Below are 15,632 nucleotides of genomic sequence, written 5' to 3'. Positions count from 1 at the left end.
AAGTGTGTCTAGATGTCTTACCGCCTATTTTTCTTCCATGTGAGCTCTGCATCATCGCTTGTGTTTAGTGGAAATTTCAGGGAAACTAGTTTAGTCCCAAAATTTTCTAGATTGAAAACATTTTGTCATATTTATAGTTTTATTTTTTATTCTTTTGAACTTGGAAAATCAGGAGGAAATACATTTTTAACTTTGGGGGTTTGTTTTCTAAATTTGTTAAATTATAGAAGACCTCACTCTTATGTATTTTCAAGCTTTTTTTGAATGATCTGGAGGTACTGTGGCAGACAGCGTCGGCAGCATGTCATCTAAAACCACTTTGAAGTAGTCAAAACCAGTACTCTACCTTGTTTTCAGCACTGAGGGTTATATTTATCCAGTTTTAGAGTTTAGGGTAGTCAGACAGTTTAGGGATGCAAAATACACCTCCCTCCCCCCTCTTTTTTTTATAAATAATCCTTTTTGGGTCCGTCGGTGGAGAAAGTGCGCTAGAGTGGCTCCCTTTGCCGGCTGTTAAATGGTGCCATGCCAATGTTCATTGGCCACGCCACAGACCATGATGTGGCCCCATTGAGTTAACTTTAGACTCCCATGGTGGCAAGTAAATGCCACATCACCGAGTGTCGTGTGACAACCACAAGTCAGTTTTGGTAATATGTTAGGGTGGGCATTATTTGATCAATATTTCTTCGAAAAACGTTATTTAGCAAAAAGTTTGTCTATTCCTGTTAGCTTAACTCTTTTTCTTTACCTGCCCTTTCAGGAGAAGATATAAGCATTTGTGTGGCTTTGGCAATAATCACACGGTTATTCAATGACACTGGTAAGCATAATCATGAGTGTAATTATAATTATGGGTTTCAAGAGTAAATAGGAGTTCTGTTCTTATTTATCTGCATAGCTGCATGACATACAAATTTATTTTTCTTCGCTCATTTCTAACCATGGATAACCATAATGCAATCAATTTTTTTTTAATACTAGGTAGGTGCTCTGTAGAACTATATATACTTCGAATAAGTCATGTCTATTCATCTTGAACTAATCAGTATGTATTTATCTCAAGGGTGCTTCGACTGCGGCGAATCTTTTATGAGAAGAGACATCACCAAGTTAGAGATGAGGAAGAGGCTGGTGTTCATTTGCAAATACGCCGTTAATGCGCGGCCATCTAGGGGAAACTTGAGGCAGGTCTATGGTTTTCTATGCAACGAAAAGGAACAGCTGCCCCATTAGTTCTGTGGATAAATGCATCCGATCAGGCATTCGTTCTGATCAGTTGCCACAGAATAGTCAGGTTTGGGCCTGTAGTTGATTCTTGTGTGCTCTTCATTCTCCAATGATCTTCTAGTGTCTGACCAATTAATGATTACTAGTTGTCCTTGGAATAGCTCAAGCAACACCGTCCAGATGGACCCCATACTGATCAACATTTCTTCATTTGAATGAAAATTAGTTAGAGACAGTTATGTACTGGCAACAGCCAAATACCCAAGTGACTTTTTGAACCGACTTTTATACTTGTGAGAGAGCTTGTAATGATGGAGCCACAGTTTTGGGCTGGTTTATCTTGACGATGTAACATTATTTGCACCAACTCCTAATCCCACAGACATTCATTTTATTTGTTCTTCGAGCCTGTACTGCTGTTTTTACAGTTATATGGTTGGGAACCTCTCAGAAAAAGAAAGGGTATATGGTTGGGAAACTCGGCCTAGCATATCAAAATGTGAAGTGCTCGTCTTGAATCTAATACTCCTTTTGTCCACAAATGTAAGAAACTGTCGAAATGTCTTATATTTAAGAACAGACGGTGTGCTAGTGTGGAAAGAAAGCTCGGAGGAAGTGTGTCCTAAGCAATACCTTGTGCAAAGGCTTGTGACGAATTGAGCAATTTAACACGTTGATGATGTTGCACTGGATTGTGATCGGGTTTATAGGGTTTATAGTCGTATATGTACATACAAATTGATACATAAATCTGATATGTGAAAAACTTAACAATATTAGATAGAAACCTTGAATACATTGATGAATGATGACAATGGTGCAGCCGAGGTCATAAGATGAGTCAATACATGACGTCTTATGTAGTAGAGGATCATCTGTCAAAGGAGATTTTGCAGATAAGTTAGCAAGATGGGCTTGGCTTATCAGAACGGATAGAATAATTCCTTGGGCTTGGTTACTCTGCTCCGAATTTTTGAGAACCCTTTGAGAAGGCGTTCAAGGGGTTCTCAAATGAAACATAAAAGTAAAAACGTCCATTTTATGAAGGTTTTATTTTCTGTAATCATTTACTCTATCCCTAATATAAAAACCTTTTTCAAGCTAGGACGGATGGAGTAGGTGTTAATGTAAACGAAATGTAGTAGTGGCTCGATGGAAGCCTAGAGTCTTCAGTTGATCCAGTACATGGGATGTATATCCCATTCTCAAATGATCTATTATTCTGCTAATAAAGGGTTGACAGATGGTACAAGTCTAGAGGCGATGATCAGAGAGGTACGAATATTATGAGGAGGTAACAAACCAGTTATATCACGAAAACACTTAATTAGTAGCAACCTCACTGGGGTCACAAATACATACGCAAGACTGGCCTGGAATACATGATGTATGCTTTGCCATTGTCAACGATACGCGAAGTGGAAAATTTCTCAAAGCAAATATTTGGAAGGATAAACACTACTCCCTCCGTTGTTTCAATGTTTATAGTTCAAAATGCTTAATGAAATACATAAAGTACATGATTTGGAGTAAAATACAGAAAGTTGAGATTATCGATTAGTTAAATCAAATATTTTCAATGTTTATAGTTCAAAATGCTTAATGAAATACTCCCTCTGTTTCATAACGAACTGCATATAGATTTTTTGAAAAATCACTTTACAAACTTTGATCAAGTTTATGAAAAGAACTATTTGTATCTACAATACCAAATATATAAATTATGAATCTACATATTATGATGATTCTAATGATATGTTTGGCATTCTACATGTAAATATTTTCTCCACAAACTTACTTAGTTTGTGATGTTTGACTTCTCCAAAAATAGTCGTGGTCCTGTTTGGTCGTTTTTTTCCTTTTTAATACTCCCTCATCCCTTTAGTATAAAAATTGTATTAGAGTTGTTCCCTTGGTCCCTTTAGTATAAAATTGTATTAGAGTTGAGACACTTATTTTAAGACAAAGGCAGTATGAGATTGCAAGCTAAGAACTATAACGAGTTTTTTCAGAGGTCTCCAACGTCGAGATGCACATTTTTGTTCCATCAAGAGGCAGAATTGTTTCTCAGCTTAGATAGGCTCTTGTTTTGTAGGTGGTGCCTTTCTTTTGACTTGGCGTGTGTGGTGTCATGGTAAGTTCAATTCTGCCTTCTATAAAGCTACCGTACACCCAGACATACTCCAGGAAGAAAAAAAAGAGACATGCTAGAGTAGCTACAATGCCCCCTAAACAGAACTTGAAATCACTAAAAAAGAGATCCGCTAGAGTTGCTCCAATGACACCTAACCAGAACTTGAAATCGCTTGTAAGAAATCATTCCATTGCGCAACATGGAAACATTCAAGGGGAAAATAACTCACAATGCATTTTAAAACCAAGAAATGCTGTATTAAAACCAAGAACAACGACAACCAGGTGTATATGATAGTCTGACAAGTTCCTCAAAATCATAGCATAAGATACTACAAAATGCCTCTTAACATACCAGGAGATGACATAAATGACAAAGTCTTTTCTAGTTATAATTAAGCACTCAGCAACATTGCCACAGGGATACCGTCCTAAACCAAGCAAAGGCCCTTACTTCTTCTTCGCATCTCCGGCCTTGGTCTGCAAAAAATGACACAACAGAAAATATAGTTTGGTCAACATGTTTAACAAAGAGAGCATATTCAAGTTCAACTTGAACTAGATGTGAGAAATGCTGTATTAAAACTGACCTTCTTCACACCACGGATCTTCTTGGTCCTGTTTTTCCTTTCCTTGATCTGCTTTCGTGACTTCTCCACCTTTGTAGCAAGACCGTTCTGACAAGATGCAAAGATATTAGCAATTCCAGACATAGAAAGAGGACCATACAATGTCATTGAAAACAACAAATATATACTATAGAGCACCACGTTGCACCTTCTATGGAAGATACATGTTCAATGTCAAGCTTGGGTACAGATCACAAAAGATGCATGAAAATAACCACTATATGATGAAATTGTAAATATAGCCAGCTAGGCACTACTATACAGCAGCAAGCAAGAATCTAGTAATAGTCACATGTTAATTTATCCAAGTAAAGTCTTCCACTATTAAAGCTGTTTAGAAGGTCAGTTTAGAAGCTAAGCCAAAATTCCAATTGTAATGAACTAATATGATGTGCAACTCTGACTCGCTGAAGGTGACTGCAACATAACCCACAATAGCAAAACAAAGAAGCACCACACCTTAAAAGAAAGACGTATACAAACATTTATACTCAATTGTAAAATCATCTTTACTAGCACCTTTTCATATCAACAACATAATTGGGCTACATAAAGTACAAAACTAACGGAAACAAGTTACACCCCATATCAATAATGGTAGGGATGCGACTTCAACCATCTCTACACCCAAATGTGAACTTCAACAATTCGGAGGACTACAACTGCTAAAAAGGCAAACACATAATTTGGTCGGATACACATTAAGCTTGCCAGCAGCACCATCATGGTAACCACAACAAGGCTTGTGCACAAACAAACCCTTGGTTAAACAGCTTATGTATCGCCCCAGTATATTCATCAGTTACACATGACTGATAGGTAATGACTTATAGAAGATCAGTATACTCAATTTGCAAGACAATATGCCATTCTTAGCGCCATTTCAACCTAACAGCCAATTTCGTTCAAGCTATGGGGTGGGTTTGGGACTTAACCTGACAAACACTGATGGATTAGAAAGGGTTAACTTTATCCTGGAAGGACATGGGGGTAACTTAACCTGACAATAGCATTCAAACCTGCAAACTGAGGTTTGAGCAAACAAACCAAAAGGTAGAACCAGCTACACCCACAGAACGAGTCGTTCCAAATTATAGTTTCCTACCACTAACTCACTTAATCTAGCAAACAGTAACTTCTGCTAATCAGGCCACTTCCAAAACACAAAATGGAAGCAAATCTAGCTTTCTAACTCGAATCAAAAGAAACCTAAGTGAGCAGCATAAAATTCACCGAGACTAAGAAGCCTCAGTTAGATCAATACAAATCACTACATCTCGACCCATGGGTGAGCACAGCGCAAACAAATACTAGCGCACATCTGAGGACACAACTAAGCTCAATGTGAAGAAGAAACGAGGGAGAACCGATCCGTACCCTGATGAGGCGGTACTTGGGCTCGAACTTCTTGGCGGACTCGAGGTTGTCGTAGATGAGACCAAACCCGGAGGACTTGCCGCCTCCGAAGTGGGTGCGGAACTTGAACACGAAGATGCAGTTGGGGTCCTTGACCTCGTACACCTTGGCGAGCCTCTCCTTGAGCTCCGCCTGCGCACAAGCACACGAGCGCTTCAGAAACGACGACGAAATGCAACGGAACCAAGGAACGAGAGGAGGGGGGCGAGATCTCAGACCTTGGAGACGTTGGCGCGGCCGGGGTGGATGACCTCGAGCACGAACTGCTTGCGGGCGAGCAGGCGGTTGGTCATGAACTTGCGGGTGCGGAGGGTGACCGCCGTGGTGGTCTTGGCGTCCGCCATGGCTGATTCGACCTCGCTTCGCGGTGGGCTGACTGCGGAGGAGGTGGCGGCGGCGGCGGCGGCGCAAGGGGGAGGAAAGCGGGGGTAGCAGGGAGGGGAGGGAGGGGCGGCTGAGCATATATATATATATATCTTGTGAAACCCTAGGGAGTTAATCGTTTCCTACGTGGGCCGAGTTGGACTCTTCGGAGCCCATTTTCGTGCTTGCTGGGCCTTCACTATCTCCCGAATTTGTTAAAGAATTGTTTTCTCCAGTATAAAAAGGCCCAGGTAACTAGGGCGGAGCTCAACTGGTCCTTGGCAGCCCAGCCCAGCAGAAAATAAGGAAGGATGATAGAAAAAGTATGAAAGGAGTACTCGTAGCAAAGAACACTCCATTTTCTTAGGTCGCGACAGGTGGCGCATATGCAGCGCGCCACTTGTCGCAACCTGGGAGTTTTCCCTTTTTCGTAGATCCGTTTATTCAAAACGTTTTATCTCTTAAACCGTGCGTCCAAATCTCGAACCGTTTTCATCATTGGATTCCTCGCGTCGAGATCTTCAAAACTAGATCTCATGTTGATAGGTTTTGACAAACTTTATTTCACAAAAAGAAACCAGACGAAAAAAACCGGGCGAAAAAACCGAACCGGGAGCATGATTTTTTCCCTTTCCGGAAGAGGCACGCCCGTGCCTCTTGCGAAATCACAACCGTACCTCTCGTGAAAGCAAAACCGTGACTCTCGTGGAAGGAAAAAAACAGAAAACGCATTTTTTCCCGTTTCCGAGAGGCACGGCGTGACTCTCGCGAAGGCACAACCGTGCCTCTCGCGAAGCAAAACCGTGACTCTCGCGAAAAAAAAACAGAAAACGTGTTTTTATCCCTTTCCTAGAGGCACGGCCATGACTTTCGCGAAAGCACAACCGTGCCTCTCGCGGAAGCAAAACCGTGACTCTCGCGAAAGAAAAAAAACAGAAAACGTGTTTTGTTTTTCCCTTTCCTAGAGGCACGGTCGTGACTCTCGCAAAAGCACAACCGTGCCTCTCGCGGAAGCAAAACCGTGACTCTCGCGAAAGAAAAAAAACAGAAAACGCGTTTTTTTCGTTTTCGAAAGGCACGGCCGTGACTCTCGCTAAAGCACAACCGTGCCTCTCGCGGAAGAAAAAACGTGACTTTCACGAAAGGAAAATAAAAGAAAATGCGTTTTTTAAATTTTTTTTTATCGAAAAGCTAAGAAAAACTGGGGGAAAACCAACAACAACAACAACAAAGCCTTTAGTCCCAAACAAGTTGGGGTAGGCTAGAGGTGAAACCCATAAGATCTCGCAACCAACTCATGGCTCTGGCACATGGATAGCAAGCTTCCACGCACCCCTGTCCATAGCTAGCTCTTTGTCGATACTCCAGTCCTTCAGGTCTCTCTTAACGGACTCCTCCCATGTCAAAATCGGTCGACCCCGCCCTCTCTTGACATTCTCCGCACGCTTTAGCCGTCCGCTATGCACTGGAGCTTCTGGAGGCCTGCGCTGAATATGCCCAAACCATCTCAAACGATGTTGGACAAGCTTCTCCTCAATTGGTGCTACCCCAACTCTATCTCGTATATCATCATTCCGGACTCGATCCTTCCTCGTGTGGCCACACATCCATCTCAACATACGCATCTCCGCCACACCTAAGTGTTGAACATGTCGCCTTTTAGTCGGCCAACACTCCGCGCCATACAACATTGCGGGTCGAACCGCCGTCCTGTAGAACTTGCCTTTTAGCTTTTGTGGCACTCTCTTGTCACAGAGAATGCCAGAAGCTTGGCGCCACTTCATCCATCCGGCTTTGATTCGATGGTTCACATCTTCATCAATACCCCCATCCTCCTGCAACATTGACCCCAAATACCGAAAGGTGTCCTTCCGAGGTACCACCTGGCCATCAAGGCTAACCTCCTCCTTCTCACAGCTAGTAGTACTGAAACCGCACATCATGTACTCGGTTTTAGTTCTACTAAGCCTAAACCCTTTCGATTCCAAGGTTTGTCTCCATAACTCTAACTTCCTATTTACCCCCGTCCGACTATCGTCAACTAGCACCACATCATCCGCAAAGAGCATACACCATGGGATATCTCCTTGTATACCCCTTGTGACCTCATCCATCACCAATGCAAAAAGATAAGGGCTCAAAGCTGACCCCTGATGCAGTCCTATCTTAATCGGGAAGTCATCGGTGTCGACATCACTTGTTCGAACACTTGTCACAACATTATTGTACATGTCCTTGATGAGGGTAATGTACTTTGCTGGGACTTTGTGTTTCTCCAAGGCCCACCACATGACATTCCGCGGTATCTTATCATAGGCCTTCTCCAAGTCAATGAACACCATATGCAAGTCCTTCTTATGCTCCCTATATCTCTCCATAAGTTGTCGTACCAAGAAAATGGCTTCCATGGTCGACCTCCCAGGCATGAAACCAAACTGATTTTTGGTCACGCTTGTCATTCTTCTTAAGCGGTGCTCAATGACTCTCTCCCATAGCTTCATTGTATGGCTCATCAGCTTAACTGGGGGAAAACCAAAACGTCGAAAAAACCCGGAGAAAAAAACGTTTAAAAAGCCGAAAACGCGTGCGGAAAAATAATAAAAAAACAAAATCTGAAGGAAGCATCCAGAGCGCGACACGTGACGAATGGCTGAGAGCGCGCCAAGTGGCGTTGATCGTTGCGAGGCTCCCGAAGGAGCGCTCGTTAACTAGTTGCTCCCGAAAAACTAACTTTGTGAAAATCGCAGACACTCTTTGTACGATCTGGTTTGCTAGGAGGCAAGCTATCCATGAAGGCATATTCCAAAGCCCCGGAGCAACTCATGTGTTTATAAACCGTTTCATCTCTGAGCTTAAAATAATCAAGGAACAGCCCGCGGGTGGTAGAGCTGGTGGAGCGCGACTAGGTCCTAGAACACGCCCCAGAGCACCACCCTTGGGTTTTGCTAAAATCCATGTTGATCCAGGGGTTTCAAAATTGGGAGGAGCGGTAGTGGAGGTTTGTCGAGATCATCATGGTAACTATATGGGGAACTCATCTTTGATCATACCCGGTTTACAAGATGCTAGTACGCTTGCTTGTGCGAAGCCCTCACGTTGGCAGAAGATCTTGGCCTCCAGAACTTTGAGGTAGCATCAGATGCACAGCAGGTGATAAGTGATATAGCTAAAGGAAGTTGGGGTCATCATGGAGTCATTATTGTGCAGATAAAAACATAGCAATTAACTTCAGTTGTAATTTTTCTTTTAAAAGTCGTTTAGCCAATGAGGATGCTCATAAGTTAGCTAGATTGTCCCTTTAGTTAGGACCGGGTCATCATGTGTGGTTTCTGGAACCCCATGACCCAAATGTAATCCCACTTCTTGTGGTTTTTGATGAACAAAGAGTTGCTTTACCCCAAAAAACGATAGAAATTTTTTACTAAAAAACTGGTGATGTGTGTAGTTTCTTAAACTGGCCCGCCCATTAACTATCTTGAGGAGGTAGCATCGGCGCGTACCGTAGAATCACCCAAAGGGAGCAACAAATTGTCAAAAGAAAAACAAGGTGTGTGCGGTGCGGATGGAAAATTCATCCGTAGAGATTGTTGATACTCTTGTAAAAGATAATATGATAATCACCTTGCAATAAAAAGTACTTTGATATAAAAAAACAAGGGAACAACAAGTGAGAGGGTTCCGTAGAACCTCCCCTAGCGCGGTGGCACGGATGAAGTGTGGCATACTGTCCTTGTACTCATGGTACAAGAAAGAGTGATGTGTTTTATCTTCTTTGTCAGTGTCGTTGTATATCCCCTCAGCTAGGACCGCTGCTCCGACGACGGTTGGCAGGAGAGTTTGATTCCACGCGCGACATATGTTACAAACCCAATGAAGGTTATGTGTTGGTGTAAAAGCAATGGTGTTTTGGAGACGCAAATGCCATTGTGCGGGAACAAGTCTCTTCGACTCCTTCCTCATCCTGACCTTGTGGTCTTTTGCATTGAGGTGAGCATGGTCATGTAGCCCGTTGATCGTTATGTTGAATGTCGAGGCAATGGCAGTGTACCCAGTCCTAAAGCTAGGGAGTCATGCCTCTGGTCAATGACGATAGCCGATAGGTGAAGCATTTGTCCCGCTGTTACAAAGTGGATTTTGATGGGCTGACTAAAGCTTGTTTGAGGTGATTTGGACCTGTGCATGATCTCAGGTGGTTACGCTTGATGTCTTCCTTTTCAACTACTTCTTCAGCGTCTCGTGGACAAAGTCAGAAAAACATACCAGGTCTTGGCGGGAGACCAAGGCCGGCAAGATGTTGTTCGTTTTCATTTGCACTACTAGACCTTATTTATCTTCATCTGTTTCGTAAAAAACACTTCTATTTTTTTCTTCAAGCATTATCTTCATCTATATGGGACTATTGGCTCAAGAAAAAAATGTACATGGGACTAAACTGCACTAAACACTTTTTTAGAAAAGGATACTGCGCTAAGCACTGCTACAGCAGATTTCACAAATGAACATCGCCGATTGAGGTACTAATAATAACTAGCCTGATGCACTACAAAACGAAGGCCGTACTTACCCGTCAAAGATTCTACGCTCGTTATCAGTTAGCTTGTTTGAGGAGAAAAATATTTACATCTAGAATGTGAAACATATCTCTACTCCTAATGTCTCAGTACGTAAGTTGTTTGTTCGCTTCGTTCGTTCCCACCGTCCCATCGATCACGCCACCACGCGATCCCTGCCTCCACCGATTTTTTTCTTCCCACCGAAAACCGAGACCGGTTTTCTTTCATGCATCACAAAAACCAAGCCAAACGTTCCATCCCCTTCCATATAAAACAACAAACCTTCCATCCTTCCCTTCAATTTACGACACCAATCAAATCAAATCATATGGAATCATATCGGAAAATTCCGTCACGAGAAGCTTCCATAAACAACAGTTTAATCTAATATTTTTGCTCTTTCCATATACAACAAATATTTTTCAAAACCTATCTTTCGAGCGGGGCAGTCAAGGCCTGATTCTCCACGCTTCCAGGTTTGCGTTCGGATCATGTGGATTTGAACTGTTTCTTCAAAGTTTGTCGTCGGATCAGGTGTGCGAGGCCTGTTTCTTCAAACTTTGCCCCCCGTGCCGGCGCGGCTGCCAGCGAGACACGGGTGCCGGCGAGGCTTCCAGCGATCCACGGGTGCCGGCGCGGCTGCGAGCGAGACACGGGTCCCGGCGCGGCTGCGAGCGAGACACAGGTTAGTAACCTGTACACAGTTCGCTTCTAGTTAAACTAATGCGGGAAGAGACTGGGTTAACTATACAACTGTTTGATTGGTGGTGTGACATAGCCCCAACTGTTCGTCCGATTCGTACATGGTCCTGACTGTTCTTGTGTGCTAGCGAGGCATATACCTGTTCAAAGTATTAGATTAAACTGCTTTAAGTATACAACCAATGCATAGCAAGGCTTGACATATGTATACATTCAAACCTTTTGAAAACTTACTGCTTCTCGAGAGGTATCCTAACCCCGGCTATAATTTTTCCGACGTTCTACCGAAGTAACCTGTACCAAGAACATGGCTAAGGAGGATAATTTGATATATACATGATTTCTATTCAACAAGCAACGCTATCCGAATAAATGCAGCACGAATATGATTGTGCGGTTTCAGATTAGCTCCATAGTGTTCCTTTTTTTAATTATCAAGAGCTTGTTGAAATAACTGTGGTACATAATTGATATGGAATCCAGTATGCACTTAGTTGACTATCTTTAGTTTCTATATATACTGATGGAACTATCTTCAGTTTGTATATATACTTGTCACAAATCAGTACTTGGCACAAACCTATCTTGGTGGCGTATGAGAAACAAGATTTGTGTCCGAGAAAAAAATACTACAAATGGAGGATGAGATGATGCTGCCAGGCCAAAGCAACATTTTCATGTTGTCCCCTGACTCTATGCTTTTCTGTGTGGTTTCATCTACTCTCCTTTTTATTTATTTATTTTTGCTTTTCTTAATCTCGACCAGCCTAGGAAGAAGAAAACTTGAACCAAAGTAGTTAATCCATTGCACAACTCAATGCATTTCAAATTGTTCTGTTGCTTCCACCAAAATCATGCAGATATAAAAATAATACAAGAAGGTTAGTTACCTTCCTTTGTGCAGGACAAGAACTCTACCCGCTGCCATTTTACGGAACCTATAGCAAGCAATGCATTACATGGCAATGTTGGTTATTGGGCACAAAAACTGAAGAGAAGCATTATTGTACCAAACATGCCAAGAACTTACTTTACTTCTGTTCAATGTAGATTAAAGTGCGTTAAATATAGTATACGGTACTTATTGGTCTGCTTTGCCAATGACAATTGTCTATGACAGTGATGTCCTCAAACGACTTGACCCCGTTTGGTTCTCGTTGGGAAAGGGTGAATCTTGCTAAGCAACACCGACAACGACAAATGAAGGCGACAACTGGGCTCCGACAACCTCTTGGTGATATCACCAATGTTGATAGACTCCCCAAAGAGGGTCCAGGTATATTTAATTGATAATTGATTGGTATTTGGTGATTGTTAAATTACTAACCTAAACAATCCCTTTCGCAAGCTATTGGAGCTGGCCCACAACCATCGAGCGGCTTGTTTATTCATGAAGCAGATGTCCCGTCTCCCTCGACCATAGAACTTCCGAAAGGGAGTCCAGGTATAACTCATCAGCAATATTTAAATGCCTTCGATATTGGTGATTACTAATTTGAACAATCCCTTTCGCAAGCCGTTGCATCTGACCCACGACCATCGAGCAACCTGATTATACATGAAGCACCAATCCCCTCTGCGTCAACCGTAGAAAACCACAAAGGTAGTCCAGGTATAGCTTCCGAACTCACACCTCCTTCCAATTTCTAAATATAATGAAGCGGTAAATTTAATCCATCAGAGGGGATTGTTGCGAATCATCTACTTTGGTATATAATTAATATATCGCAACCTTGATGGTGCACGATTTTATCCATAAATATTATTACTGTTCAAAATCAGATGCTAACTTGTGTATACCTACAACAACAGATGGACCTACGAGGGGTCGTGCTGGCCAACGTAAAGGGACCTTATCAAAGGAGGAAAGGGATGTCATCAACGCACGGAGAAGAGCAACTTATAAGAAGAAGAAAGAAGAGCAAGGGTACCAAGAACAAAAGGATAAGTTGAACACAAAGAGACGAGAATCTTATCAGAAGAAGAAACAGCAGGAAGACCGACAACGACAGATGGATGCGACAAATGGCCTCCGACACGCTCTTGGTGAAGACACCAATGTTAATATACACCCCAAAGAGGGTCCAGGTATATGGAATTTGTGTAATGTTTTTAGTAATTCACCTTCAATGTTGTTTCTTACTAATTAACAAAGTCCCTTTCGCAAGACAACCGATCTGACCCACAACCATCAAGCGGACTATTTATTCGCGAAGCACCAACCCCATCGCCCTCAACCATTGAACTACCCAAAGGGAGTCTAGGTATAACTCTGAGACAATCTTTAAATGCCTTTCATATTGAATTTTTACTAATTTGAACAATCCCTTTCGCAAGCCATTGCAGCTGACCCACAACGATTGAGAAGCCTGATTATACATGAAACAACAATCCCCTCTGCGTCAACCATAGAACTCCCCATAGGTAGTCCAGGTATTACTTTCGAACTCACACCTCCTTTGATTTTCTACAAACATCGAAACAGAAATAAGTACAAAGTTGAGTCACTTATTTTGGGACGGAGGGAGTATCACTGTTGTACCTCCAGTCAACCATGAGAGCTTTGAACTTGATTGTTCTGGTTCGGATGCTAATGTGTATAGACCTACAACAATAGGTCCAGCTATAAGGGGCTGTGAGGGCCAACGTAAAGGGACATTATCAACGGAAAAAAATGATGTCATAAACGCACGGAGACGAGCAACTTATAAAAAGAAAATAGAAGAGGAAGGGTACCAAGAACAAAAGGATAAGTTGAACACACAAAGACGAGCAGCTTACGAGATGAAGACACCAAAGGACACAAACACATTAGATATTATAAATGCAAAGATGCGAGCCGCTTACGAGAAGAAGAAGGAACAAATAAACACGCAAAGACGGGAAACGGCTCAGAAACATCGAGATAGCTTAACACCAGAGCAAAAAGGGGAGATTAGTGCTCAGCGCCGACAGCGAGAGAAAGCTATCCGGAACACCCCGTGTGCTGAATCCATCGCGATGCCTCGTCCTGATTTAGCAACCTCAGCTACGGCGAGCACATGCGGTTACACCTTCAAATCTTACGGTATTCCTCGCCTGTGTGCTCCACATCTTATGTTCGTATGCATTCAACAAATATTTACTTGCTCCGTATTGATGCAGCCGCCTACTGTACCAGTACGCTGGACGATAGTAACCTCATGTTGGATCCTGGGCAACAATCCCATGGTGAACAAATTGATCATGCTCCTGCTGTCACCAAGAGCCCCGCATACATTCGAAACACCGAAACCGATGGTACTTATCCCATCATGAACCAGCTTTCATTTTGTAAACATTCAACAGTTGTTTACGACAACTCAAAAATGTTGCAGGTGCCTACCTAAGTAGAACCTTCGGTGACGGGGCTGTAGATGACGACCCAATCAAAATCGATGATCACCTGAAAAGTGTCGACCAGCTAACCAGTGATCCGATAACAATAGCGGATAACAGAGCGGACGAGCAGAATCATGAGTCCAGAGCTCGGCATAGGACAAGAGAGCGAGCTTGCAAGGGAAGTATGGCGGCGAAGAAGCGTCAGGAGAAGATTGGCAAGCAAAAAACATCACAGAAGGTACCACGTGGTGAGAGGAATGCTCTACTAGATCGGCGTAATGAAAGGTTTGCAGGTAGGGTGAAGACTCCAACCGTCAGGTCCATCTACATACTGGAAATGAGCTCAAGTGGACAACCTACCATAGTGGAAGCACACGGTGCCTCGGCCTCATCTAGCACACCGGAGTACACGATCAGAAGTGAAGGTAACACTCCCATCCTTACTCTCCTTGCGTCCCTTGAGACTGAACCCTCATTTATTGGTTTCGCACCTGAGCAGACGACATGGATGCTTACCTTAGTCGTCTCATGAATGATAATGTCAACCCTGACAGCCTCTTTGACGATGAGTATTACCTGTTTGCTGGTGAAGGTATGTACACCCACTTGAGCAACATCCACCCGTCGGGAATATCACACTAATTTTAAACATTGTTTGCAGGCTCAGATGCTGATGACATGGAGCATGACGAATTGGAAGACTCAAGTCAAAATACCTATGTCGACCATGATTCATTGGACTATGTCTACTCAAACCTCCCAGACCACACACACATACTGAAGCACGCCGCAAATTGCGATCAGTGCAAGGCCAAGAAGTTTGTGTCCGAGGCCCCGGGATTCTGCTGTCGCAGTGGGCAGATCCAATTGAAGCAACCGGAGCCCATCCCGGAGCTAATGAGGCTTTGGTCTAGGATGGATGCGGACTCAAGGCATTTTCGGGAGAACATACGGTTCTTCAATGGCCACTTCTCCTTCACAACCCTCGGAGTCAGCCTTGATGAAAGCTACACAAACATGAAGTCTGGGGTGTACACGTTCTGAGCGCATGGCACCATCTACCACAACGTTCATTCCTTCGGGCCAACGTCACGTCCAGATCATCTACAGTTGTACTTCTACGACGACGACCCAGGCCTAACCCATCGCAAGGCTGCCACCGTGCAATTAGACCAAGATATCGTCAGAAAGTTAGTGGACATACTCAGGGAAAACCCGTACTCCCAGCAGTTTAGGAGTTTGGGTG

The 15,632-nt window shown here is 43.1% G+C and overlaps 2 protein-coding genes and 1 long non-coding RNA gene across 4 annotated transcripts in view; 1 reads left to right on the top strand and 2 right to left on the bottom strand.

Annotated features, from left to right (window-relative positions):
- LOC119334348 (tRNA A64-2'-O-ribosylphosphate transferase-like) overlaps positions 1-1,508 on the top strand; it is a 4,539-nt gene extending 3,031 nt beyond the window's left edge. For both annotated transcript variants that reach the window (XM_037606932.1, XM_037606931.1), the window contains exons 6-7: positions 764-823; positions 1,067-1,508. In XM_037606932.1, the coding sequence (XP_037462829.1) occupies positions 764-823; positions 1,067-1,236 (230 nt within the window). In that variant the 3' untranslated portion in view covers positions 1,237-1,508. The remainder of the gene's footprint in view (positions 1-763; positions 824-1,066) is intronic.
- A 2,089-nt stretch (positions 1,509-3,597) lies between these two features.
- LOC119329316 (40S ribosomal protein S24-1-like) lies at positions 3,598-5,853 on the bottom strand. Its single transcript, XM_037602329.1, has 4 exons — positions 5,627-5,853; positions 5,370-5,540; positions 3,954-4,040; positions 3,598-3,843 (listed from the first exon to the last, which is right to left on the bottom strand). Exons 1-4 carry the CDS (start codon positions 5,750-5,752, stop codon positions 3,814-3,816), a joined length of 414 nt encoding a protein of 137 aa, XP_037458226.1. The 5' UTR covers positions 5,753-5,853; the 3' UTR covers positions 3,598-3,813.
- A 4,740-nt stretch (positions 5,854-10,593) lies between these two features.
- LOC119331647 lies at positions 10,594-11,966 on the bottom strand. Its single transcript, XR_005160604.1, has 4 exons — positions 11,917-11,966; positions 11,261-11,320; positions 11,079-11,166; positions 10,594-10,992 (listed from the first exon to the last, which is right to left on the bottom strand). It is a non-coding gene; the product is annotated as an uncharacterized LOC119331647 (long non-coding RNA).
- Between the last annotated feature and the right edge of the window lie 3,666 nt (positions 11,967-15,632).

Source organism: Triticum dicoccoides, chromosome 7A (genome assembly GCF_002162155.2).
Source record: "Triticum dicoccoides isolate Atlit2015 ecotype Zavitan chromosome 7A, WEW_v2.0, whole genome shotgun sequence".
Classification (NCBI taxonomy): domain Eukaryota; kingdom Viridiplantae; phylum Streptophyta; class Magnoliopsida; order Poales; family Poaceae; genus Triticum; species Triticum dicoccoides.
The sequence above is the reverse complement of the archived record's forward strand: the minus strand, read 5'-3'. Positions and strand labels throughout refer to the sequence as shown.

Bases quoted from the DNA above. Each gene is read 5' to 3' on its own strand.
- LOC119329316 (XM_037602329.1), bottom strand. From the start codon at position 5,752: ATGGCGGACGCCAAGACCACCACGGCGGTCACCCTCCGCACCCGCAAG. The intron at 5,541-5,626 runs GTCTGAGATCTC...GCTTGTGCGCAG, and splicing joins GCCGCGCCAACGTCTCCAAG to GCGGAGCTCAAGGAGAGGCT. The intron at 3,844-3,953 runs GTCAGTTTTAAT...CATTTTTTGCAG, and splicing joins AGATCCGTGGTGTGAAGAAG to ACCAAGGCCGGAGATGCGAA.